The following is a 26,322-nucleotide window of genomic DNA, read 5'->3' as shown; positions in this document are numbered from 1 at the left end:
CCTAGTGTGTAGTGTGATCAAGGTTTTTAAAAAAAAAAGTTTTTCCCTATTGTTAAATAGTTGTAATTTTAAAGTCTTAAGAGCATCTACGGTCGGGCACTTCGAACCCGTCTCAAACGTTTAGGCGGTTGGCCCGGTCAGACCTGTCACGGAATTTCGACCAAGGCGGATGTAGATGCTCTATTTGTGCACGTATTACTTACTCTATATAAATTAATTAACGCAACTTTAGTACAACACTGGAGGGAGTACTTAGTATATGAAACACTGGAAGTGGCAGTAGAATAGGGAACGGTGCTGGTACACTCTTGCAGCGATGCGTTCACGTGCAGTGTGTCTGAAACGAACAAGCGTCGCCAGACTAGATCGAGTAATAAATACTCCTAGTATAATCCTCAACGGGTCCGAAGAGGAGAAACCCACCCGCAACTCTCCTTGCCAAGTTCCTCCGTGTCTATAAATGTCGCTCGTCATCGTCGTCGTCCCGTGCCGTCCCGTCTGCAACCCAAAAACCGTCCCCTCCTCCCCTCCCCTCAGTGGAAAACCAACACCAACACGGCCCCTACCACCACCTGACTCGACTCCTCTCCCCTCCCCTCCCACCGCCGCCCCCTACCCCCAAATCCCACCTCCACCCACCTACTCCTCCCCCACCGCATCTCCCCGCCCCCCACGCGGCACGGGCGCGCGGACACGCAGCGCCGACGACGGGGATCGGCGAAGAAGAAGCGCCCACACGTAGCAGCAGCGCCCAGCAGGGGGACGGACGGGCCCGAGTTCTTTCCTTCCTCCATCCGTGCGCCCCCGCTGCATTTACACGGGAAAAATCCACCGAATCTCCCCCGGCACTCGCCTCGTCCGGCGAGCCGGTAGCGGCCAAAAACCCCTCCTTTGTTCCCATCCGCGCCCCGCCGCCCGCCCTGAGCTCGCCAGCGGCCGGGCGGGAGGCCCCCAATGCCTTTTAAACCCCTCGCCGCCCCCCTCCTGACGCCCCCGATCCCACCCACCCAATGCCGCGCCGCGCCCTCCCCCTCGCCGAGGCCGCTGCCGCCGCCGCGCACGCCGCGCTGCTCGCCCTCGCGCTCCTCCTCCTGCTCCTCCGCGGCGCGCGCGCCCTCGCCTCCCGCTGCGCCTCCTGCCTCAAGCCGCCGCGCCGCGCCCGCAACCCCGCCCTCGCCGGCGATGGGGCGCCCCTCGCCCCCTCGCCGCCCGCCGCCGGGGGCGCCTGGTACCGGGCCGCCCTCGCCTGCTGCGCCTACGCCCTGCTGGCGCAGCTCGCCGCGCTGAGCTACGAGGTCGCGGCCGCCGCGCCGCCCGCCGAGGCCGAGCCGCTGCTGCTGCCGGCCGTGCAGGCGCTGGCCTGGGCGGCCCTGCTGGCGCTCGCGCTGCGGGCGCGCGCCGGCAGGTTCCCGGCGCTCGTGCGGGTCTGGTGGGTGCTCGCCTTCGCGCTCTCCCTCGCCATCGCCTTCGACGACTCCAGGCGCCTCATGGGCGCCGACGACCACGATGCGGACTACGCGCACATGGTCGCCAACTTCGCGTCGCTGCCGGCCCTCGGCTTCCTCTGCTTGGTTGGTGTGATGGGTTCCAGCGGTGTCGACTTGGAGTTTAGTGACGACGACACCGGTGTCCATGAGCCCCTGTTGCTCGGCGGGCAGCGGAGAGGCGCCGAGGAGGAGCCCGGCTGCCTGCGGGTGACTCCCTACGGCGATGCCGGGATCCTCAGCCTCGCAACACTCTCATGGCTCAGTCCTTTGCTCTCGGTTGGGGCCAAGAGGCCGCTCGAGCTGGCTGACATACCCCTGCTGGCTCACAAGGACCGTGCCAAGTTCTGCTACAAGGCCATGAGCAGTCACTATGAGCGCCAACGGCTGGAGTGCCCTGACAAGGAGCCATCGCTGGCATGGGCAATACTCAAGTCCTTCTGGCGGGAGGCGGCCATCAACGGCGCCTTCGCCGCGGTGAACACCGTCGTGTCCTATGTCGGCCCCTACCTGATCAGCTACTTTGTGGACTACCTCAGTGGCAAAATTGCCTTCCCCCATGAAGGTTACATCCTTGCCTCCGTATTTTTCGTATCAAAGTTGATTGAGACGCTCACTGCTCGCCAGTGGTACCTGGGCGTGGACGTCATGGGGATCCATGTCAAGTCCGGGCTGACGGCCATGGTGTACCGGAAGGGCCTCAGGCTGTCGAATGCCTCAAAGCAGAGCCACACGAGCGGTGAGATTGTGAATTACATGGCGGTTGATGTGCAGCGGGTGGGGGACTATGCATGGTACTTTCATGACATATGGATGCTTCCACTGCAGATCATCCTTGCGCTCGCCATCCTGTACAAGAATGTCGGGATCGCCACGGTTTCGACATTGATAGCCACCGCGCTGTCAATTGCTGCCTCGGTTCCTGTGGCCAAGCTGCAGGAACACTACCAAGATAAGCTAATGGCAGCAAAGGATGAGCGAATGCGCAAGACTGCAGAGTGCTTGAAGAGTATGAGAATTCTCAAGCTGCAGGCATGGGAGGACCGGTACAGGATAATGCTTGAAGAGATGAGGAACGTTGAATGCAGGTGGCTCAAGTGGGCTTTGTACTCGCAGGCCGCAGTTACGTTTGTTTTCTGGAGCTCGCCAATCTTTGTCTCAGTCATAACTTTCGGCACTTGTATATTGCTTGGTGGCGAGCTCACTGCCGGAGGTGTTCTCTCTGCTTTAGCAACTTTTAGGATCCTTCAAGAGCCTCTGAGGAATTTCCCTGATCTCATCTCCATGATAGCTCAGACGAGGGTGTCCTTGGACAGGTTGTCACACTTTTTGCGGCAAGAAGAGTTGCCGGATGATGCAACAATAAGTGTTCCACAGGGTAGCACAGACAAGGCAATCGATATCAAGGATGGCAGTTTCTCTTGGAACCCGTCTTGCTCAACCCCTACACTATCTCATATACAACTTAGTGTGGTGAGAGGCATGAGAGTAGCAGTCTGTGGTGTGATTGGCTCTGGCAAATCAAGTCTATTGTCCTCTATACTTGGGGAGATACCCAGACTGTCTGGCCAAGTAAGTACATGCGTAAAAAAAGAGTTCATGCTAACTTGAGTGACCGTCTAATTACATTTTCCTTCTGCTCCTTATTCAGGTTAGGGTCAGTGGTACAGCAGCATATGTTTCACAGACTGCCTGGATACAGTCTGGAAATATTGAGGAGAACGTTCTTTTCGGCACTCCAATGGACAGACCGCGCTATAAGAGAGTACTTGAGGCTTGCTCCCTGAAGAAGGATCTTCAGTTGCTCCAGTATGGTGATCAGACCATCATCGGTGACAGAGGCATCAATTTGAGTGGAGGCCAGAAACAGAGAGTGCAGCTTGCGAGAGCACTGTACCAGGATGCTGATATTTATTTGCTTGATGACCCCTTCAGTGCCGTTGATGCTCATACTGGAAGTGATCTATTTAAGGTCTGTATAGTTGTTGCCTTATTCTAGTTCTTTCTTGAAGGTGCTTCTGTTTCGTAACATGTCAGCTTTTGTGTTGCAGGACTATATATTGGGGGCACTAGCTAGTAAAACAGTAATTTATGTAACTCATCAAGTCGAGTTCCTACCAGCTGCTGACTTGATATTGGTAATAACATTTTTCTCACAATCTAAGCACTAGTACATTTAGTGGCTAATGTACATAGATATGCTGTTTCAAATTTCTAACAGCCTATTAAGTTGTTCAATTCGACATATTGTTTATCCATGTTTCTTAATGAGAATAAAACAGCAGATTCTGCATGAAAGTTTCGCTATCTTCTATGTACAATACTTCTGATAGGATAATGGGCCCTTGATCACTCATTTGTGCTTTCTTTTTATCATGGCATAGGTTCTTAAGGATGGTCATATCACCCAAGCTGGAAAATATGATGATCTTCTCCAAGCTGGAACCGATTTCAATGCTCTGGTTTCTGCTCACAATGAAGCTATCGAAACCATGGATTTCGGCGAAGATTCTGATGGAGATATTGCTCCTTCTGTTCCTAACAAAAGATTGACACCAAGTGTTAGCAATATCGATAACCTGAAAAATAAAGTATCTGAAAATGGTAAGTCATCTAATACACGTGGAATTAAGGACAAGAAAAAGAGTGAAGAACGTAAGAAGAAGCGTACTGTTCAGGAAGAGGAGAGGGAGCGAGGAAGAGTTAGCTTAAATGTTTATTTGACATACATGGGGGAAGCCTACAAAGGTTCACTTATACCACTCATTGTCTTGGCACAAACCCTGTTCCAAGTTCTTCAGATTGCCAGTAACTGGTGGATGGCATGGGCAAACCCACAAACAGAAGGAGATGCACCTAAGACAAGTAGTGTGGTCCTTCTTGTTGTTTATATGTGCCTTGCTTTCGGGAGTTCATTGTTTGTGTTTGTGAGAAGCCTTCTTGTAGCTACATTTGGTTTAGCAGCTGCTCAGAAACTATTTATAAAAATGCTAAGGTGTGTGTTTCGAGCGCCAATGTCATTCTTCGATACTACACCATCTGGACGGATTCTGAATCGAGTAAGTTTAGATCATGCTCTTGCTCCTAAATTGTGTTTTTCACTCTTGCGTGTGCCTTTTCTATTTTGCACATCCTAATCTTCTTCAATCATACTTCATATCAGGTTTCTGTAGATCAAAGTGTTGTGGACCTTGATATAGCATTCAGGCTAGGGGGATTTGCCTCAACAACAATTCAACTCCTTGGAATTGTTGCTGTCATGAGTAAAGTCACATGGCAAGTTCTGTTTCTTATAGTCCCTATGGCTATGGCATGCATGTGGATGCAGGTAAATTGCTAAACTTTCAGGTTTCTTTTAGTGTTGACATTAACCTGGGATACTTAATTTTTTCAATGGAGATCGTAATGCAAGTAAAGTAGATAGCAAGGGTAGGTACACCTAAATGAATCAATAAAAGAACTATGCGCGCATAAATTTGGCCACCTCTGTTAGTTAACTAGCCAATTAACCAGAAAACAGATGCATATGTTCAGCATGAAAGTATTGAAACTTGTGAAGTAAGCTCATTCTTAAAGCATGAGCTTTCAAGATAGCTTGATGATTTATGTACCAAAGACTTTTAAAGATCTTTATCATCACACAATAGTTAATGAATGTCCTTGCTACCATGAACTTGCAGAGATATTACATTGCTTCATCAAGGGAGCTGACTAGGATCTTGAGTGTTCAGAAGTCTCCAGTGATCCATTTGTTTAGCGAGTCAATCGCTGGTGCTGCTACTATCAGAGGATTTGATCAGGAAAAAAGATTCATGAAAAGAAATCTTTACCTCCTTGATTGTTTTGCTCGGCCTTTGTTTTCCAGCCTTGCAGCTATTGAATGGCTCTGCCTGCGAATGGAATTGCTCTCGACTTTTGTGTTTGCTTTCTGCATGGCAATACTCGTGAGCTTTCCTCCTGGTACAATTGAACCAAGTATGTCTTATCTGCTATCTCACAGGCCGTTCTGTTACATTTTATGATCTTGCTTTACCCAATAGATCACTTGTTAGGTGCACTAGAAAACTTGCATATCTTTTTCAATAAAATATGGCAATGTGCTTCTCAATCTAAACAAGCTTTCCAATTGATAGGTATGGCTGGGCTTGCTGTCACATATGGACTCAACCTAAATGCTCGGATGTCAAGGTGGATATTGAGCTTCTGTAAATTAGAGAACAGAATCATCTCTGTTGAGCGTATTTATCAGTACTGCAAGATTCCTAGTGAAGCACCACTGATTATTGAGAATTGTCGTCCCCCGGCCTCATGGCCTGAGAATGGAAACATTCAATTGATTGATCTCAAGGTAAACTTAGTCCGTAGCCATTTATTTGTGACTATCCATTTGCTCTTCGTTATACATAATCACCAGAAGTATATACTCTGTTTTTTCTTCTTCTAAGCTAAAAATACTTCAGTTTTATTTACGGCATCTTATTGTGCTTTTGCTAAATATCATAGGTCCGCTACAAGGACGACCTTCCCTTCGTTCTACATGGAGTCAGTTGTATTTTTCCTGGCGGGAAAAAGATTGGGATTGTAGGGAGAACTGGAAGTGGTAAATCTACTCTCATTCAGGCTCTTTTCCGTCTAATTGAACCCACAGGAGGGAAAATTATCATTGACGACATCGATGTTTCTGCGATTGGCCTTCACGATCTGCGGTCACGGTTGAGCATCATCCCTCAGGACCCTACATTGTTCGAGGGTACTATCAGAATGAATCTTGACCCTCTTGAAGAGCGTTCTGATCAAGAAATTTGGGAGGTACGCCATGGTCGCTTTTATGCTATCCTCATGTTAAATGTGCCATGATCTTTATGGAAGAGAACTCTTTGTTTCAGGCACTAGAGAAGTGCCAGCTAGGAGAGGTCATTCGTTCGAAGGAAGAAAAACTGGACAGTCCAGGTTTGTTCTAATTTTGAATATTCAAACACTTCTTCAAAGAGTGAGCATGACACTTGGTAAAGCATGACACCTCGTAAACAAAATTATATTTTCCTGGATATTTGTGGTGCCATTGCAGTACTGGAGAATGGGGATAACTGGAGTGTGGGACAGCGCCAGCTTATTGCATTGGGTAGGGCGCTGCTTAAGCAGGCAAGAATTTTGGTGCTTGATGAGGCGACGGCATCAGTTGACACAGCTACAGATAATCTTATCCAGAAGATTATTCGCAGCGAATTCAGGGATTGCACTGTCTGTACAATTGCACACAGGATCCCAACGGTCATCGACAGTGACCTAGTCATGGTGCTTAGCGACGGTACATGCTCCTTCACACGATTAACCAAGTCATCTTTCCAGCCGTAGCTAGACCATTACATGTTTTGTTTCTTACTGATCGTATGTTGAATTATCTGAGTAACGCTCCTAACCAAACAGTGTTCTTTGTCACGCCCGAAAACTTGGGAGCAACAAACAGCGGTTACGGTGAATTCACCTGGTCTTGTTTATTTTCCAGGTAAAATAGCGGAGTTCGACACACCCCAGAGGCTTGTGGAGGACAAGTCCTCCATGTTCATGCAGCTAGTATCCGAGTACTCCACCAGGGCGAGCTGTATATAGAGAGAGAGGCTTATTAGCTTAAATCCCCCACCGAGAATAGAGGCTGGGAGGTAAGGTAGCCGGATCTGCCAGTCTACTCACACCATACAAGTAAGTAGCAACACCAGACAGGAGGATAGGAGGGGTATATGAACGGAAAGAAGCGCCGGGCGCGTTCCCTGACCTGAATGGCCATGGATTCTTCTTCGAGGGAACGCGGCAGGCGATCGAACACCACGGGAGGAGTTGGCGGCATTAACCGAAGCTCTGATGCTTTTGTATGTATAACACTCTGTACTGCTTCTCCCCTTGCATGATGGGAAAACGAACACAAATAACGTGGGTAATAAAGGGGGAAATTTTGCTTTCCTTTTTGGCGTCAGATTCGAGTGCTTGTTATCTATCAAAACTGTTCTGATATATGTATGCAAGGTAGTCAGAATCATGATCCTGGATCGGATCACAGCTCTTCGTTGTCATGGAGCTCCGTTGGTAGGAACGCAAACCGTAGGATCTTAACTACTCCCTCTATTTGCAAATATATAAGATGTTTTGGATATTTCAATATGAAACAAACACACTAAAATGTAATGTATCTATATACATCTGATTTCTCTACTCCTATAAAAGACTCTTGGTGATGATGGTGTGTCTATCATTCGTCATTTCTGATCATCAGATCTGCATCTAATGACTGTATCTTGAAACCAACGACATCCCTCCTCACCTCATCAAAACAGTAACGAAAAATATATTTTGAGTGAAAACACAATACAAGTATATTTTTAGTGACATACCAAAACTAGAGTGTTTCTCTTTCAAGTTTGTGAACATGTATTATTCTAGTACTTTGGATCTGTTGCAACACACGGACAGTCGGACACATTGCTAGTTTAGAAAAAATTAGAAAATCTTATTTATGAACAGAGTGGGTAATAGATTCTACTATCATAGGAGTTGGTTTAGATCATGAAGTTGTAGAATTGTATGATAAAATTGCGATTCCGCCAACCTGTATGTAGGTTCTGGTTTAGTTCTTCAGTGGACGATATCATCCCTTCCCTCAAAAAGAAAAAAGTACACCATCACTTCCTCAGGAGAACTAATTGGGGAAATGCAAAATGGTTCTGGTTGAGATCATCAGTGGACGATATCAGTAATACTCACTTCCTCGGATAAACTAGTTGGGGAAATGCAAAATGCTGGGACGTAGTAGAAACTAGACAGCCAGAGCGGCACTTTTTCTTTTTTTGTGTAGGCACAACACTGCAATTGTGATCTAGAAATACCCAGCACTACCAAGTCCTCTTGCAAAGCTTTATCAATACATCAACCGTACCAACCAACATTCTCACCACATACAATGTACATGAATAAGCAACAGGGATAGACCGCAAAGGCGACGCGGCCTAGCACCGCTCATCACCATCCCAGTTGTTTTTCTCCTTCGGTCCGGTCGGGCCTTCCTCCTCGTACAGCTCCGCAGGAAGACTGTCGAATATGGCCTCCGCCGTGAACCGGAGGAAGAACGGCAGGAAGCTAAGCACCGTGTCCACCTCTGACCGTGAGTTGTACGTCACGGTCGGGCCCCACTCCCTCATGTACTGCAGCCAGCACGGTTCCGCCACGGCGTCCCCCAGGTACTCCGCGGAGATGATCTTGTACCTCGTGCTAGAATCGATTGACAGCTCGCTCCGTGCGACGTCATTTCTTAAGCCGACGCCGAGGTTTTCAGAGCCCTGCAGGTAGCAGCCAGGGTGCGCATAGCTTGCGTGCCCATTCCTTGATGAGTACACGATCGCCTTGTTTCCTGAGATGAACTCCAGATCGCAAGCATCCACCCATCCGCCCCCGCTGTGCTCTGAGTAGTAGACAGACGAGAGCTCTCCAGAGAAGTTACTTATGCGGAGGGTGAAATGCTCCCAGTCTCCCGTATGCCTGCCAACCTTCTGCAGAGCAAAGCTTGCAAGTCCAACCTTTATCGTCGCTGGCCCATTGAACGGGCAGAACACCCACATGGCAATGTCGGTGAAGGTCCCTCCATGAGCCGGTTTAACATGAGCATAGAGCTCGGCACTCTTCAAATTACCTACTTTGACAAACTCACGCGTATCATCATCGGGGAGGTCAATCCAGTACTCACCATCATTTGTCCCACCAGCAGGCAGGTTTGAGCCCCCAGCAAGTATTGGATCTCCCATTTTCATATCTTTCTTGTTCAGTGTAGCACCATTCTCGAAGAACCAAGAAACCGATGACGGCAAGTATTTCTCTTGTGGGTGGAAGAAAACAGTTGGGCCATAGTGCTTGATTAGTGCATGAATCTGCTCTAGATCAGGCATGGCTCTCAAATTCGGGTCACAGTTCTTCAAGCAGGGAATGCCTGATTCCTGACTGTTAACTGAATTTGTTTCACAGAAGAATGTACCAACAGGTATACCTCGTCCTGCTGTCCCTCGGTGGCAAGGCCTCGTCTTCCAAACTTGGCATGTACGTTCCACATTAACGACTGACCTAAAGTTTTCACATGGGTCCGTGAGGTCTTGTCGCACACACCGGACCGCCTCCAGTGAGGGCTTCTTTGGTCCTCTAGTAACCACATAGCCAAGGGCTTCATAACCCTCAGGGGGTGATGGCAACCAGAAGCAACCGCATTCACTATTGTCATCTTCATACACGCCAGCATTAGTCCAAACGAGGGTGTAATCTAATGGTTTCTCAAGAGCGGGCCTGCTATTGATTAACTGGCAGCTAGCCGCTTCCCTTGCAACAACAAGGGAACCCTGTAAAAGCCGGTCATTTTGTTGGGCATAGTGGCCAAGGCAGTGGAAACCATCAGGAACCTCTTCTGGCTCATAGAACGTAGCTCCAGAGTAGCTCCATATATTCCGGAATTGGGTAATATTTGCAATATCAAGTTCTCCTATGCAAATCACGCCCTTTGCGAAGTCCCGTCCTGTAAAGTAGTTGCCAGACAAAGTTACTACAAGGTCCAAGTGTTCAGCAAAGCAAATATATTTGGCAAAGCAAACAACAATCAGTTTGAAAAACAAATACATTGTTTTGCACATGCAATTATTCGCTCTATACTAAAGAAAGATGAAGGAAATTGCAACTCCGACACAACAAAAAATAAAAAGTAACGAGTCCGGGTGGCCTGTACAAACTTAAACTTACAGATTTCGCTTCTTGAATGAGCCAGCTAAAGTTCTCATGATATATGGTCACAAATTACTCTTGCCCCACAAAGAATACCTTTGAGGCTACGATCGCCACCTTCTAAAATGATATGCCTTCCAAGTAAAGCATGGTGATCCTATCTAAGCCACTTCAAGCGCAAGTAACAAGAGGTACCCACTACGACAAGCTATGTACAAGAAATTCCCTTGAGGGAATCCATCTTTTTATAGATTTATTAATCACTGTGTTCATTCAATAATATATACCGGGAAGTGGAATCTGCATAGCATAGTAGGACAGAATTATAAACTAATCAGGATAAATTGTATTGTTATCACCGTATGAAACTCCCCTTTTGGAAAGAAATAAACAACAGAACAGTCAATGATGATAATAATTGAACAAGAAAGTACTTAGTAATCAACAAATTAAGTAGGGACTCATACAAGCGAGTACTACTTTCAATCATGAAGCTGCATCAGGCCAATCATCAATCAATGGTCATAAGAAAACGATCCACGAACTGATTCAAGAACTGATAAGAGAGGAGAAGGCGTCAGAAACCTTGCGGCCATGCGAGCAAGGGCGCCGGCAGCTGGAACGGCTCCGGCAGCCGGACCGCGGCTTCTCCCCCGGCGCCGAACAGGTCGCCGCAGCAGAAGCAGCCCCACCCGCCCATCGCCGACGGACTCCTGCCTTTTCCCCTCTCAGCTCCTCTCCCCGTACTATTATAGGTCAGCCGGCCGCTGGATCCGGACTCCCGAACTCCGGTCAAAGGGGAGCGGCTCGGCCATTAGATAGCTGGGACAAATCGCCGGCCCGGCGGGGTTGATGGCGACACCGGGGAGGGCTCGGATCCAGTCAGGCTCGGACTGGGCGGCGGCTTTTGTTATCAGGAGAATAGAAAACACAAAGGTCGTCGCTTTCGGCGTTGGAAAATCAGAACTGCCGTGCACGCACGCACCTGGTTTTGCGCCGGGGCGATTTGGACACCCGGTAAGCGGTAATCCAGCGCTACCCGCATACATTTTAAAAAGGGTTTAAACAAACTGGACGAAATTCAAACAAAATCGACCGATTTCATTCAAGCTCAGATATAATTTATATAAAACAAAAGATATTTCGATCGTTTAACTAAAACAATAAAAAATTACCTAAAACGTACCACCTCACATGCGCAGCCGCCTTGTCCTGCCGCACTGTCATCGCCGTATGTGTCGTCGTCGTCCCTCCAGCAGCTAAAGGGCGTCGGAGGGCCACAACAACCTTTTTCGGCGGCTGCCTGCCGCTCACAGAGGAGCCGGTCCGCCTCCTGTTGCATGGTCCGGAAGGCCGCCTTGGTCACTGCCGATGGCGGCAGCCTTGCCCCTGCCGACGTTGGCAGAGGAGTCGCTAAGCGACCATTCCTCGTCGATCTTGGCGAGCTTGCCATCAAGGCGGCGACCATCGTCTCTGGGTGGTGACGGAGCGGTCGAGCGCCCACGTGGCAGCGAGGTTTCGGACCCATTACAGCGCCACGATGCTCTTAGCAAACGCGGAGCGGCGACCAACATTGCGTCGGTCGTACCGCGCCTGCTGTATCGCCCCTCGCTCCTCCTCGGATACGACGGCCCTCGAGCGCAAGGCACCGCCGCAACCATTGATACGTCTCCAATGTATCTATAATTTTTGATTGGTACATGCTATTATAGTATCAATCGTGGATGTTTTATATAGATTTACAAGCAACTTTATATAATTTTTTGGGACCAACCTACTTAGTGCCTAGTGATAGTCCAAATGCCACGCAACTTTTTGGAGATTTTTTTCTGTCAATAAAAGACCCGGGAAGTTTCTGGAGCCCACGAGAAGATGGAGGAGTGGCCCACTAGGCACCAGGGCGCACCACAGGCCCCTGACGCGCCCTGGTGGGTAGTGGGGCCCACGAAATTCCGTTGACCTAACTCCACCTCTATGAATACTCTAAAATCAGGAAACCTACCGAGGAGTCCACGAAATACTTTTTTCGCCGCCGCAAGCCTCTGTTCTCGAGAGATCCCATCCGGGGCCCTTTCCGGCACTCTGTCGTAGGGGAAACGATCACATAGGGGTTCTTCATCATCCTTGCTGCCCTCCGATGATGCGTGAGTAGTTTGCTACAGACCTGCAGGTCCATAGTTAGTAGCTAGATGGCTTCTTTTCTCTTTTTGATTCTCAATACAATGTTTTTTTTATTGTTCTTGGAGATCTATTTGATGTAATGACTTTTTGCGGTGTGTTTGTTGAGATCCGATGAATTGTGAGTTTATGACCAGATCTATCCATGAATGTTATTTAAGTTTTCTCTGAACTCTTTTATGCATGCATGATTAATATAGCCTCGTATTTCTTCTCCAATTTATTGGTTTGGTTTGGCCAACTAGATTGGTGACCGCTCTAGCTTGCGTGTCCGCATCGCCGACGTCGTGCCCGTGCACCAGTGCGCCACTCCGCGTATGGGAGGCACATGCATACCCTACTTGTGAACGACACTGTCGAGGGCATCACCAACGACCCCATACAGTCCTACCTCAGGCCCTACTTCGTGGAGACATGAGACATGACCCCTGGTCCACAAGGGCGACCTCTTCCTCGTGCGTGGCATCGAGTTCAAAGGTCATGGCAGTCAACCTAGCAGACCATGAGTATTGCACTACCGCGTCCTCGTGTTTGACTCCAAGGTCTTCTGCAACGGCGAGCTAATCCAGAGGGAGGACGATGAGAGCCTCATCAACGTTGGGTTTGAAAATGTTGTGGGGTATGCGGAAACAAATTTCCGTAGATGAGTGAGTTAGCTGGTCGAGCTGCCGCTCAGGCACCCGCAACTCTTCAATTCGATCAGTGTCAACCTCCCAAGGCATCGCAATGTATGGCCCTTTGATCATGTCCAAGATGACAGGAGAGAACAAGACCCAAGTTTTTTTTTATTTCAGGGCCGTTTAAGGGTCGGGTGACTGAATTTAGAATTTTGGCCAGTCAATTTTAATTTGCCATTAATTCCGTATCAGACGGAGAGAGAAACATTCATGTACAATAAAAAATGCATGACCTAAATTCTCTGACTACCGGTCTTTTTGCAGCAGCCAAACTCAAGTCTTTGCTCACAAAAACGAAGGTGAGCCCACGGAAATAGTACATGGGCTACATATCGGCTAATCTGATAGCGACGGATCATAGAAATAAAAAAATCGCAAGACTAATTATCTTGTGAAAAACAATGCATGGATGATAGAAATTGAAGCAACAAATCATAGAGATAGGTGGTGGTAGTAGACGGAAGATTTACGGAGAAGAAAGAATTTAAGGCAACATGATGGAAGTAGGTTTTCTAGAGAAGGAAGAATTTTAAGAAGCCTACTATCCTTCCTGAAGAAAGAAAACAAAATAACAGATGGACAGAAGGCTTTCTAGAGAAAAAAGAATCTAAGACAACCTACAACTCTTTCTGAAGAAAGAAACAAAGCAAAATAACAGATAAACTCAAGTATTCGACTAAGGATGGCAATTTTATCCATGGACATGGATATTCATGGATATCCGACCCGAATGGATAGGGTTTGGATATGCTTTTCTGTCCATGGGCAGCGCCCAAACCCGACCCGATTGCTCGTGGGTAGGGCATGGATATAATCTTGTACCCATGGGTATATCCAAACCTGACCCGATAGTATGACTTAATTGGCAAAAATCGGCTATCCCCACCCCCACAGTTACATGTCCTAGTGCAATTTTACACTTTGTTATTCAAAACATGCAAAAGAAATTACACAATCCCTGTCATAAGTTTTATTAATTGACATTCAATACCCTGTGTAACATACCCCAACGCCCTTCCTTTATTTTTATCTCCTTGTTAACTGACTCGTCATTCTCATCTGTTAGAAAAGTACTAAATGATCTTATGTTGTTAGTGGAGGTTGATTTACCATAAGTGAAGCCTAGCATGCCACGAAGTGAAGAATGGAAGAGCTTATGTTAACATTGTGTTATGTCTTATTTATATGTCTAGAGAGGACTCAATGGATATCCATTGGGTATGGATATCCATCGGGTTTAGACATGGACACAATTTTTCACCCGTGGATTTTTTCATGGATGGGCAAAGACTGTCTTCATGGATATGGATATGGATTTGATATTGTTCAACCCGATCCAAACCCGACCCATTGCCATCCTTATATTCAACCCATTAGAACCACAAAACAGTAGACCACCAGACACTTGGGCTTGGTATGAAACATAACAGAAACTTACTAGATACCCTGTAAGACAAAATACAAAAGACAAAAACAAAGTTTCTATGGAAGAATAACTTAGTGGCATCGGTATCACCCTTTAAGAAGAAAGAAAATGAAATAAGAACTGCAACAAAAATGATAATGAAGTTTTGTAAGGAAGAATGAATTAGTAGCATTGGTATTACTCTTTACGAAAAATAAAATGAAATATCACTCCTTGCACAACTTTGCACTAAAATTACACTTTTTTAATATGCAAAGAATAATCATATAATAGCACAATTTTGGTGCTCCGGTATATACAAAAAAAATAAAAAATGTTGTTTTAAATTAATATTTTAAAATAAATAATGACAAAATTTTCACACAACATAGAAATAAATTTTGATTTTTTTATAATATGTAAGAATAAGCATATAATAGAGAAATTTTGGCCAAAAAAACTTTTCTAAGAAGAAATGAATTAGTGACATTGGTATAACCCTTAAAGAAGAAAGAAAATGAAATAATAAAATTAATTTTTTGATAGAAGTATGAATTAGTGGCATTGATCACTTGGATTACACTTTTGGTAATCTGCAAAGAATAAAGATATAATATTGCCATTTTTGCACTCTAGTATAAGTTACACACACATTGTATATTACTTCTGTGAATACATTTACACTCACACAACATCCCAAAAATATCCATTAAGAAACAATAAAAATCGACTAAAGAAGAAAAAGTAAAACACATAAAATAGAAGGAAAAAAAGCCAGTCAGCGGGTAACGGGCTTCACAACAATAAGAAAACTGACTGACCCTCGAATGAAGAAGTCTCGAAAACAACACAAGGGGAAGAAAATACAACACAAATCTTGATAAAAGAATCAATGGTCAGAAAAAATCGACCTACCCAAATTTAACAAGCAACTTACATATGGCTAAAGTGTTTTATTTCAAAGGATAAGTAGGAGATTGTACATGGGGCAAAAGATGAAAAGGGGAAAGGAAAAACAATCGGGCCACTTTTTCGCAATCCCTATGAGCACATATCTTCTATATCTAAATAGCTAGTCACCTCTAACTATTTTAGAGCATACCCAACTATGCCACCTCTTTACCCAATAAGCTTTAGACATTAATTGCATGCATACATCAATGCATGTGTGCCTCATACTCGTTATCTTCTCTCATAAACTTCTGTGGGTTTTTTCTCGAACTCCCTAACGGTAACCGAGTCCAGATAAGATATGATCAAACATATTTATTATATTATCAATTCAAATATTTATTTTCATACAATCCAAGCTCATGAAAATATATCGCAGCCTATTCTGGTGGCAACACGCGGGGTGTCATGTTGTTATCTCTATGAGCAGCACCTCCGTGAGAATGAGCAAAGATAAAGCTTGACACCCAAAAAAATAAGAAATATTACTAATTTACTATCGACTGTTATGGTAATAAGTAGTGAGTGACCTATTGATCCTCATTATGGGACACTAGAATGGAATAAAATCGTGTCAAATATATTCGCCAAATAGAGAGATACATAACAAGAGTCTAATTTGTTAAATCGTGAACACTTCTGAGTAAATACTAGTTGCACAGTTTCTGAGTAAATACTCTTCCATGCTTTACTTGAGAGCATCATCGCTTCCAAATTCCAACAGGTCTTGAGGTAGCAAACAAGCTCTTTGGGTGTGTTGCTTTTCTCAACACTAGCAACAGACTATGTTAATTAATCCTGTAAATTCACTTGATCATTCGGGCGCAGTACGTGCTTAATCTCCTTGATTCCGCATCAACTTGTGCCTCGTCCTCAGCAAAGTTCTGATCAGAGACCTCAACAGAGAGAAACATGGCATCAGAAATTTAGTTCACCACAGGATGCTGCTTGAGAACTTGGTTACTACCAGAACTCAACAACGTCCCTAACCATCTGTTGTCAGCTTATGGATAACATGGGTACATACAGACAGACAGAAAAGAACCATACAATATCTTGGAGCTTAAGCACAACCGGCTTTTCTACGTTGATGCTTCTTCCACAAAATCAGTTGATGCTACAAAAACATACGTGTGTCATGGATGTATGATGGTGCACACCAAACGCTAGATGAGGTAACTGAGCTAGTTACCTGCATATTCATCGAGAAGATCTTCTCCCTTGCGAGCTCCCAATTCCTTTCCATGGAACAACGGGGTGCTCCTAGGGATAGTCCAGGTACCGGATTCCCGATCACTTACTGAATCCAGGGGTTTCCAGGCAGGCGCCGTTTGGGCCGCACTTGAGCACAAGCATTGCTCCTCCTCTTAAATTCGACTTTCCTCCACACTCCACCTTGGAGAACCTTGAACCCATTGGTACCCGGATCTTTCTTTTTGGCATCGTGACCGTGGTTGTGGAGTTGATAATTTTTTAGAGAAGGGCTTGAAGGCCCTGGCTCTGCCGCATTGTTCAATGGAACCAAGTGTTTGTACAGTTGATCGCGGACGAAACACGCTTCTAGGGACCTTATATAAATTGCATGCCTCTCATCCGTCCAGCCCGCCGACATCAAGTCTGTAATCCGGTTACCTTGTGAAAGAAAGAAAGAACAATCAAACATCACACGGACCTGCCAATCATAGCGACGGAAACACGGATCCAGTGACCACTTACAAAAAACAAAATGAGAAAGTAGAGCAGGTGGCGGGTTAGATGTTACCTGGGCAATGCCGACGGCCGCCTTGACCGGTGGATCGCGGTATACTTGACCTCTCTGAAGTCTGAACAGAAGGAACTGATGAATGAATGGGTCCGGGATTCGGCCTGGAGTGGGATATATAGAGATAGTAGCAGTGCAACGGATGGAAGCAGGCAGAGGATGAATGAGTGAGCCACACAGACGTTTGCGATGCTATTTCTGCAGATATTAGGGGAGGGGAGAGGGGGCAAAAGCGGCGCCAACCCAAGTGTCTGGGCCTTTTCTGGCGTGGCGGGGAAATATCTAATCTCGCGGGCGGGCGCGCGCACAGATATTTCGTTGGCGCGATCGATGGAGTGCCCCGGCCTGGTACGCGATCCTAAAAATCCAAAAAGATTCATAAAAACCTTAATCACGAACGAATTCCATTAAGCTTGCTGGACGTCAGCGCGCCGTTGCTGGACGGCATGTCATGGCGACCTGTTTGCTTGCTGGTGAGTGGTGAGCAGGCGCCCCCTGGTCTAGCGCGACGAGCGAGCACCAAGTAAAGTCGGGAGGGGACGCCGGGGGGCCGCAGCAGGGCGACGGCCGCCATGCCCGCGCAGTTGCTGTTGCTGAGCGGGGAGAGGCGGTCGGTGACATTAAAAAACCCACGTACTTTACAAACATACGGCTCAAGATCAAGGATGTCATGATGACATTAAAAAAACCACGTATTTTACAAACATATCCGTGTCAAAACATATCCGTGTCAGACTTAAGAAATGTTTATACTCCCTCCGCCCGGAAATACTTGTCGGAAATATGCAAAAAAATAAATGTATCTAGAATTAAAATACATTTAGATACATCCATTCCTCTGACAAGTATTTCCGGACGGATGGAGTACAATGTAAGAAAAGTGTTTGAGTATTTAAAAAATATCTCGCACCATAAAAAAAATATTCGTGACATTTAAAAAAAGATGCTCAAGCATTTCAAATCTTTTTTAAACAAATAATGGCAACATTTTCAGACAATTTACAATGATTGTGATTATTTATAATATGCAAGAATAAGTCCAAAATAGTGGGATTTTCGTAAAAAGAAATTCTCAGAAGGAAAGAATTAGTGGCATTGGTCATAGAAATTGAAAAACAAACATGCAAGACTAATTATCTTGTAAAAAACATTGCCTGGATCATTGAAATTGAATTAACAAAATGTAGAGAAAGGTTCTTCTAGTAGACGGAAGATTTCTAGAGAAGAAATCTTTTGAGGCAACCTGATGCATAGAAGGTTTTCTAGAGAAGGAAGAATTTTAGGTAGCCTACTAGCCTTCCTGAAGAAAGAAACAAAACAAAATAACACGTGGACAGAAGGCTTTGTAGAGAAGAGAGAATCTAAGGCAGACTACTACCCTTCCTGAAGAAAGAAACAAAACAAATAAGATAGACCTAAGCACTTGCCCCTTTGCAATCACAAAACACAAGACCACCACATACTTGGGCTTAGTATGAAACATAACAGAAACATACTCGATACCTTGTAAGACACAAGAAAAAAATAAAAATAAATAGGTAAATAAAAGCAAAAAAAGTTTTATAAGGTAGAATGAATTAGTGACATTGGTATTAGCCTTTAAAAATAAAGAAAATAAAACAAAAAACTAAAATCAAATCACAATAATAAAGTTTTTTAAGAAAGAATGAATTAGTGGCATTGATATTACCCTCACAAAACTTTACACCTAAATTACACTTTTAATAACACGCAAAGAATAAGCATATAATATTGCAATTTTTACACTCCAATGTAATTTACACACACATAGTATAGTACTTGTGTGTGTATCTACACACACACAAAATGATGTTTTTCTAAGGAAAGTGAATTAGTGACATTGGTAGTTTAAGAAAAGAATGATTTTTTAAAACAAACAATGACAAATTTTTCAGACAATTTACAAGTAAATTGTCATTTTTTTATAATATGCAAGAATAAGCATATGATAGTGAAATTTTCGTAAGAAAAAGTTTTCTAAGAAGGAATGAATTAGTAGCATTGCAATTGGTATAACCTTTAAAGAATTTGGAATATTATAAGACCATCGTATACTCTATGTGATCATTCTTCCTTAGAGTATCCACAGTGTTTGGAGGGAAAGCTGCCTCTAAGGGGTAAAATTTCGTGTTTTGACCCTTTTGGGATACGAATTCAGGATCTGACCTCGGTTCAGAAAAAATTCGGGATTTGACCCTTTCGCTACCGCCAGGGGAACTGGCGGTAGGGTTATACAGCCTACCGCCAGGGACCCTGGCGGTAGGGTGCGATGGAGGGGGCGGCAGCCGTCTTCACGTGCTGACGTGGATTAGCACCCTACCGCCAGGGAACCTGGCGGTAGGCTGTCTAACCCTACCGCCAGCTCCCCTGGCGGTAGGGTGTGCCAGGGTTTTTGCCTCGAAAACCTTCTGTAATGAAAAATGCGAGCGCCCTAGCGGTACGGTCACCCTACCGCCACAGGGGCTGGCGGTAGGCTGTCTGATCCTATCGCCAGAGTCCTTGGCGGTAGGGTCTTGCCTATATCAAGTTCAATTTCTTTCTTCTTTTCAAAAAATAACAGATCTCAAACGATGATATAGAGCCAAAAACAGCAATGATATAGAGTCAAAATAACATATCTCAAACAACAATTAAACTTGGGCATCACATACGAATTTCCACATAAACTTGTGCATAATAAGCAAACAAAGTTCAACTACTTAGTTCCACATAGCAAACGGAGTTTCACAAATATCAAACACATAGTTCAAATAGCAAACACATAGTTTCACAAACACTAGACTTTTCAACTACAGTCAAGTATCGAATATCAGAATTTAATTCAGCCTTCCCCTCTTGTTCTTGGAGGCACGGTACTCGTTCCTCTTTGAACGAGTCTCTTCAGTGTTCTTCTTGGACCGTCAAGGAAGCGGTCTCTGGAAAGGGTCCGGACTCAGCAAATCCTTCTTCTTCGGATTCCTCTTCTGCAGCTGAGATGGTTGAGATGATTGAGTTGTTGGAGGTCCGTAATCTTCATCGTACTCCTCCTCACCATCGCTCTCATTCTCCTCTTCCTCATGATAGGCCTCCTCCTCCTCTCCTTCATTTGTGGCCTCCTCCTCATCCTCCTCCTCATCCTCGTCCTCCCCCTCCTCAACCAACCTAGACGACGAGGGACCATGGCTCGATGAGGCGATGTGACCCTGTGTGGCTCCGCGATGATAAGCTTCAACTGACCCAACTCCAGCACACCCAAGCAGGCCTACCAGCTTGCGACAACGCTTCACGAACTTCTGCACTCACAAAGAAACAAGGGCATAATAAGTATCGGGTTTATGATTGCAAGTGAATAAGATGCATCTGTTCCGAGGAGGCTGAAATTGTACTTTCATCGTCCCCCTCATTTTGTTCTCAGATTGTACGCTCTCGGGGGCATCACCTAGTGCATATGAGGCTTCAAAGATGCATCTGTTCAGCTCACCAGACTGCAACGGCATAAGTCAGTCACGATGATGAATACAATAATTTAAATACAACCGTCGGTTCAAACTTACCACTCTGTTGATGAGGGGTGCAAACTCCCTAAATCCACTTTGCATGTCTCTGATGCCGGTCTGGTAGGCCTCTTCCTCGGGGTCATCCCTCTCCAACTCCGTGATGTCCTCCGCCGTCCACCGAGGCCTGAGATGAGGACGGTGCTTCTGGCCATCATCGTACCACTTCATGTGTCGCTCCAGGTAAGCATCCCAGTCAGTCACTTTCCTCTCCCCGTCTTTCTAGTACCTCCATCGGTTCCACTCCGTCACATGAGTTTTATGCTCCTCTCCCCAGTCTGTGATTGACTGATTCTTCTGCTGGCTCATCCTGCAAGGCATTAGCAACAACAAACATCGTAATAAAGTCGCCACGCAATGAAATCATGGGCACGAAGAACAAATCGCTCACATGTGGAGCGCGTGGCCGCCGGTATCGGTGGGCGGGCCCGGTGGGGTATGCTGATACACCCCAAACTGCGTGGCCAGGCAGTGTGGCAAGTGCCACTCGACGGCGTACACACAGATCATGGGCACGATGCACCGCCAGAGACCACGGTCCTTATCGCACATCACGTTCAGATCAAAGTCCCACTCTTGGTCATGATACGGCCACCAGTTTACCTATTACATATACGTTGATAAGTTCCCACTCTCGGTCCAAGTGGAATCAAAGAGGAAGGTGTTGAGCGAGTTCATATACCTGCCAATGCGTCAAAGCGTCCAACTCATTGGTGTATGTCTTGTACGAAGTCTTGTTTAGGCCCGTGTAGAGTTTGACAACGTCCCACTCGTAAGCTACGGTGGGGTTTCGAGCAGCGTCGCCGTCCTCGCTATAGGCACCCCATGGGCGTCTTGGCAGCTTCTCCGGACGCCCTTCCGGCAGCCTCTCCCACATCCAAATGGAGAGGCCGCAGACAAAGCCACCCATATTGGACTTGTCTCCCGTCCTCTGGGTTGCGTCGTCAAGCTGCAAAACATTAAATGAGGATCAGATATAACAAAATGGCATGGACATACTTTCGTAGGTAGGCAATTAGATACTCTCTTACCGAACGGTATAGGTAGGCAAGAGATGCGGTCCCCCAACTGTACCCTGCATCCCAGTCAGCTAGGAAGAACAGATACGACCAGTTGGCAGAGTTCCCGGATCCGTCTGGAAACACGGTCTCCGTGAGAAGATACCACAGGTAGGCCCTCGCATACCACTCCACAGTCGGCTCATCGGCGTCTTGGGGGCATGTCTTCCGGTGCTCTGAGAGCCAGGGCAACGGCACACCGGATGTCCGGTTACCCTTAGCCTCGGGGCAGTCGCCGATGAGGGTGGTAACCCTCTGCCGCCAGTTGGTCCTCTCCACTCGCCCGGTCAGTGCATGACCCTCGATCGGCATGGCAGTAATCATCGACCAATCCTCGAGGGTCATCGTCATCTCCCGGCATGGGAGATGGAAAGAATGGGTCTCCGATCGCCACCGGTCAATCAGAGCTGTCAGAGCTGCATGGACAAGCATCGGCGGCTGACGCTTGAACTGCAACACAAAATCAATAGCCGGGATCACTTGAAGAACGGCGCGTAGAGCTCGTCATATTCCATATGCCCATGAACCCCGTGCCCCCTCATGCGCAGTGGCTGGAGCATCTGTCAAAAAGTGAACACCAAAAGTTAGGAAATTATTTTCATCAATCCGAAAAAATTTATCAATATTTCATTCATATTACTTACCTCTCCGTTCTCTATGAAACGGGCATGATGACCCTTGTTGAATGCGTAGTCAAGCATGGAGTATCGTGGACCGATATTGTCCCCAAAGGTGCCCGCCTTAATAAAATTTCATAAACAAAAGCATCATAAGCATAAGCATACATAAACAAAAAATGAAATCAAAACATATCAAAACATATCAATATGCATCATATCAAAATAAAATCTTAAGCATATTCCTCCAACAACATCTAGTACACATGATGGATCAAATCATATCAACATGCATTATATCAAAAAAATCCTCCAACATGCATCATATCATCATATTTTTTTAAAAAAAATCCTCCAACATGCATCATATCATCATATTTTTAAACAAAAAAAAACCTCCAACATCTTCATATCATCATATCAACATGCATCATAAAACTACAATAAAGTCCTCCCACATGCATTACATCATAATTTTTTAACAGAAAAAATTATGAACTAGGGTTCATCTTCACACTAACATATGAACTATTGATTAGAGTTCATATTCAATACCACTAGTTACTAAAGAACTAAGAACTAGAACTACGATCAAGCTAAAACAATCTTAGGTGAAAAAAATCCAATCTAAGTTCAAAAATATGAGGGATTTCAAGAAAATAATGCGTCGAATCGGAAGCAAGTTGGCAAAAACTAATTGGAGGGATCGGAGGAGCTTACGTTTCTCTCTTCGGGGCCATCTCGATCCGCAAAAACGATGAAGAAACGGCGAAGATCCGAGAAGGAGAGTGGAGGAGATGAGAGAGGGAGAGAGGGGCGACTTAGGGGAGAAAATAGGAAACTGCCGACGGGGGGGGGGGGAGGGGTGGGGAGATGGGCAGGGGCGCGCGGGGTCTCGGGCGAAATAACTGCTTCAGACCCTACCACCAGGGGATCTGGCGATAGGGTTAGACAGCCTACCGCCAGGGACCCTGGCGGTAGGGTGTGACGGAGGGGGACAGTGGCCGTCTTCATGTGCTGACGTGAATTAGTATCCTACCGCCAGGGACCCTGGCGGTAGGCTGTCTAACCCTACCGCCAGCCACCATGAGGATAAGAAAAAGGGTCAAATGCCGATTTTTTGAACCAGATTTAGATCCTGAATTTGTATGCAAAAAGGGTCAAAACACGAAATTTGACCCCTCTAAGGTGGGTCCCTCGTCCAACTTCTAATTTCAGCTCGAAAGCACGTAAGGGCATCCACAATGTTGTATTTTACTGCCTCTAAAATTGCCTCTAAGCTCTTAGCGATCGACGCCATACACTGCAACATCTGCCTCCAAGCCAAAAAACGCTAGCGATGCCTCCAAGCTAAAAGGCAGCCTCCAAGTTTTCTCTCTGATTATAATACTCTCGTGTCCCTACATGTCAGTGGGAAAGCAGATGCGTATGTCCATTAACAGAGACTGGACCCTGACGGTTGATGAGGAAAATATATTATTTTATTTTTTAAAGAGGTACTGTAGGTTAGAGGCTGTGTCAACTCCATACACTACGAGTTTTTTGGTTGGGCTTGAAGGCAACACAGTGGGGTCCATCTTAGAGGCAACGCTGCCTCCACCCACTGTGGATGCTCTAACGTATAGCGACTGCAGACTGACTTGAAGTGGTGCCCATGTTAAGACAAAATATATAACCAAAGCATATTGCCCCACTTGTTCAACGTTGTGCACAAGTATAAGCTAGAGATGGCAAGTGGGGTAAGCTGATTAGTTTAATCAGATGGCAGGCTTGGAGGCCGCCTCTTCCCTTTGAGGCGTCGCTAGGGACTTTTTTTGTTAGAGGCTGTGCCTGCAGTATATGGCGACGGTGCAAAGGAGCTGACAGGCCGTCCTAGTCAATTTTTTTCATCGGTGCTTAAAAAACGGTCCAGTTGTATTCTGAAAACCCAGTTTTTTGTCGGTTTGGGCTGAAATTGGCGCCGGCGGACCCAGGCCGAACCCGGCGTGCTGGGGGCGCCTGAGGGCACCGGGGAAAGCAATTTTGGCGCGAACGGGGATGGACCCGCCTAATCAGCGAGACACCGATTCGTCGTCCTCATCGCCTCGGTTCCCGCGGGAATCAATGACAAGGCTGCGGCGCTGCCGCGCCGGTCGGCCTCCATTGATGCCTCACGGGCGCCGCAGTGAAGGCTCCACCAATGCGCGTCCCGCCCGCTCCCGTCACGCGTCGCCCGGCATGTTCACCGCCCCCCGCTTCAGCTATAAAAGCCGGCCTCCCCGCCGGTGAACGCCACAATTAGCAAAGCTCGCCTTCATTCCCCCCTCAGAGAGCAACTCTCCCCCCTCTTCCCCGCCGACGAGCAATGGCTGAGAGGTACCCTGGCGACTCCGCGGCGGTGAACGGCTTCGGCCGACGCCATCTCCACGAGGACGAGGCACACCTCCTTTACGAGGCCGACTATCCGGCGCCCCCGGTCATGCGGGTGCCGAGCTTGTGGAAGCTCAGCGCCGGCGGCGTCCCGGTACCGCCGGTGCCCGAAGGGGCCGCACGGCGGGACGAGATCACCCGCATCCACTCGTCGCTGGCGGAGGCGCAGTGGAACAAGCCGAGATACGCCGTCGACAGCCACACACTGTGGACGATGTTCTTCGAGCGTCGCCGCGCGGAGCAGATCGCCTCCGCCAACGGCTCCATCCCCGGCGGCCGCCTCAACGCCGACGTGCGGGGCGAGTGGTAGGGCGTGCCGGGCCGCACCCTCGAGGTCGTCCTCGACCACATCGAGACTGGCAACACGCCGCGTCTCAAGTACCCACCGCGCCCGTTGGTCTCACACCGTCGTGGCAGCTCCTAGACGCCACGATGAATGGAGCCGGGGACGTCCTCCTCGTCGGGCTCCGACTCGCTCTCCTCCGGCTCGCCGGCTCTCCGCCCGTCAAGCCATAACCGGAGGAGGAGACGCCGCTACGTCGCCGCACCCGCAGCGGCGCCCTCGTCATCAACAAGGGCACCCCCCTCCCCGCGCTCTCTCCGATTGGTCCGGCCCAAGGCCGAGCCAGGGCTGCTCCTCGTGATGCCGGAGCATGCGGAGATGGCCGCCGACGATGATGCTGCCCTCAAGTGGGCGAGGAAGGACTACGTCTGCGAGCAGGTGCTCCGCCAGCGCCGGGCATACGCGGAGCTCCAGGCCCGGCGCCAGGCCGCGCGCTGCGCGCGCGAACGCGTGGAGGGTGGCGTCATCGTCCTTGACAGCGACGAGGAGGACGAGGCCGGTCCGTCCAACCCCGCGCGGGTTGGCGACCCTGGCCAGGGTTCCAGCAGGGACGGCGGCGGCTCTGGCGGGGCGCGTGACGACAAGGACGACGACGGCGGCGACGACTACACCTGTTTCTGCAAGCTCCTTGGCATGTATAAGGCGGGCGGCGGCCGCGGCGTAGCAGTTGTTTGCATGTTTAGGCGTAGTTCTAGGCGTAGTTTAGGCGTACTTTGCATGTTTGTACAAATTTCTATGAAATATCGTCGAGTTTGTACCAGGTCGCCGAGTTTGCACAAATTTGCATGAAAAATCGCCGAGTTTGCGCGATTCAGGCGGCGGCCTGGGGGCGACGGCTGGGACCGCAACCGCCCCAATGCGCCAACAAACGCTGGTTCACCCCAGACGGCTCTTTTTCGGCGTCCTGGGGGGCCGAACGGCTGAAGATGCTCTAGGAGGCAGCGTTAAATGCTAGAAAAACCAACATTGTGGATGCCCTTAGAAAACTTCATTTTCTTCTCCAGAAACGCGATTGTTCCAGGAAAAGGGATGGAACTATTTATGATAATTCTTATATTGTGGCGAACATGAACATTTCGTTGACATTGCAAGCAACAGTTGCCAGAATACAACAACACAGAAAGAATAGAAAAATG

General features: G+C 47.2%; 2 protein-coding genes across 2 annotated transcripts; one reads left to right on the top strand and one right to left on the bottom strand.

Moving 5' to 3' along the window:
* Nucleotides 1–556: 556 nt before the first annotated feature.
* LOC123093748 (ABC transporter C family member 13) lies at nt 557–7,442 on the top strand. The gene is made up of 11 exons (XM_044515793.1): nt 557–3,056; nt 3,136–3,456; nt 3,536–3,622; nt 3,869–4,543; nt 4,648–4,812; nt 5,165–5,459; nt 5,618–5,832; nt 5,988–6,293; nt 6,371–6,434; nt 6,553–6,792; nt 6,991–7,442. The coding sequence occupies exons 1-11, from the start codon at nt 1,011–1,013 to the stop codon at nt 7,092–7,094; spliced, it is 4,518 nt and encodes a 1,505-aa protein (XP_044371728.1). The 5' UTR covers nt 557–1,010; the 3' UTR covers nt 7,095–7,442.
* Nucleotides 7,443–8,288: 846 nt separating this feature from the next.
* Nucleotides 8,289–11,212, bottom strand: LOC123093747 (uncharacterized). The gene is made up of 2 exons (XM_044515792.1): nt 10,818–11,212; nt 8,289–10,029 (listed from the first exon to the last, which is right to left on the bottom strand). The coding sequence occupies exons 1-2, from the start codon at nt 10,930–10,932 to the stop codon at nt 8,483–8,485; spliced, it is 1,662 nt and encodes a 553-aa protein (XP_044371727.1). The 5' UTR covers nt 10,933–11,212; the 3' UTR covers nt 8,289–8,482.
* Nucleotides 11,213–26,322: the final 15,110 nt, after the last annotated feature.

Source organism: Triticum aestivum, chromosome 4B (assembly GCF_018294505.1).
Source record: "Triticum aestivum cultivar Chinese Spring chromosome 4B, IWGSC CS RefSeq v2.1, whole genome shotgun sequence".
NCBI classification, from domain to species: domain Eukaryota; kingdom Viridiplantae; phylum Streptophyta; class Magnoliopsida; order Poales; family Poaceae; genus Triticum; species Triticum aestivum.
Note: the sequence above shows the minus strand (reverse complement) of the source record. Positions and strands in the feature narration are given on the sequence as shown.

Excerpts from the sequence above, each read along its gene's own strand:
- LOC123093748 (XM_044515793.1), top strand. The coding sequence starts at position 1,011 with ATGCCGCGCCGCGCCCTCCCCCTCGCCGAGGCCGCTGCCGCCGCCGCG. Across the intron at positions 3,057-3,135 it reads TACCCAGACTGTCTGGCCAA|GTTAGGGTCAGTGGTACAGC; the intron begins GTAAGTACATGC and ends CTCCTTATTCAG. Across the intron at positions 3,457-3,535 it reads CTGGAAGTGATCTATTTAAG|GACTATATATTGGGGGCACT; the intron begins GTCTGTATAGTT and ends TTTGTGTTGCAG.
- LOC123093747 (XM_044515792.1), bottom strand. The coding sequence starts at position 10,932 with ATGGGCGGGTGGGGCTGCTTCTGCTGCGGCGACCTGTTCGGCGCCGGG. Across the intron at positions 10,030-10,817 it reads CTTGCTCGCATGGCCGCAAG|GACGGGACTTCGCAAAGGGC; the intron begins GTTTCTGACGCC and ends ACTACTTTACAG.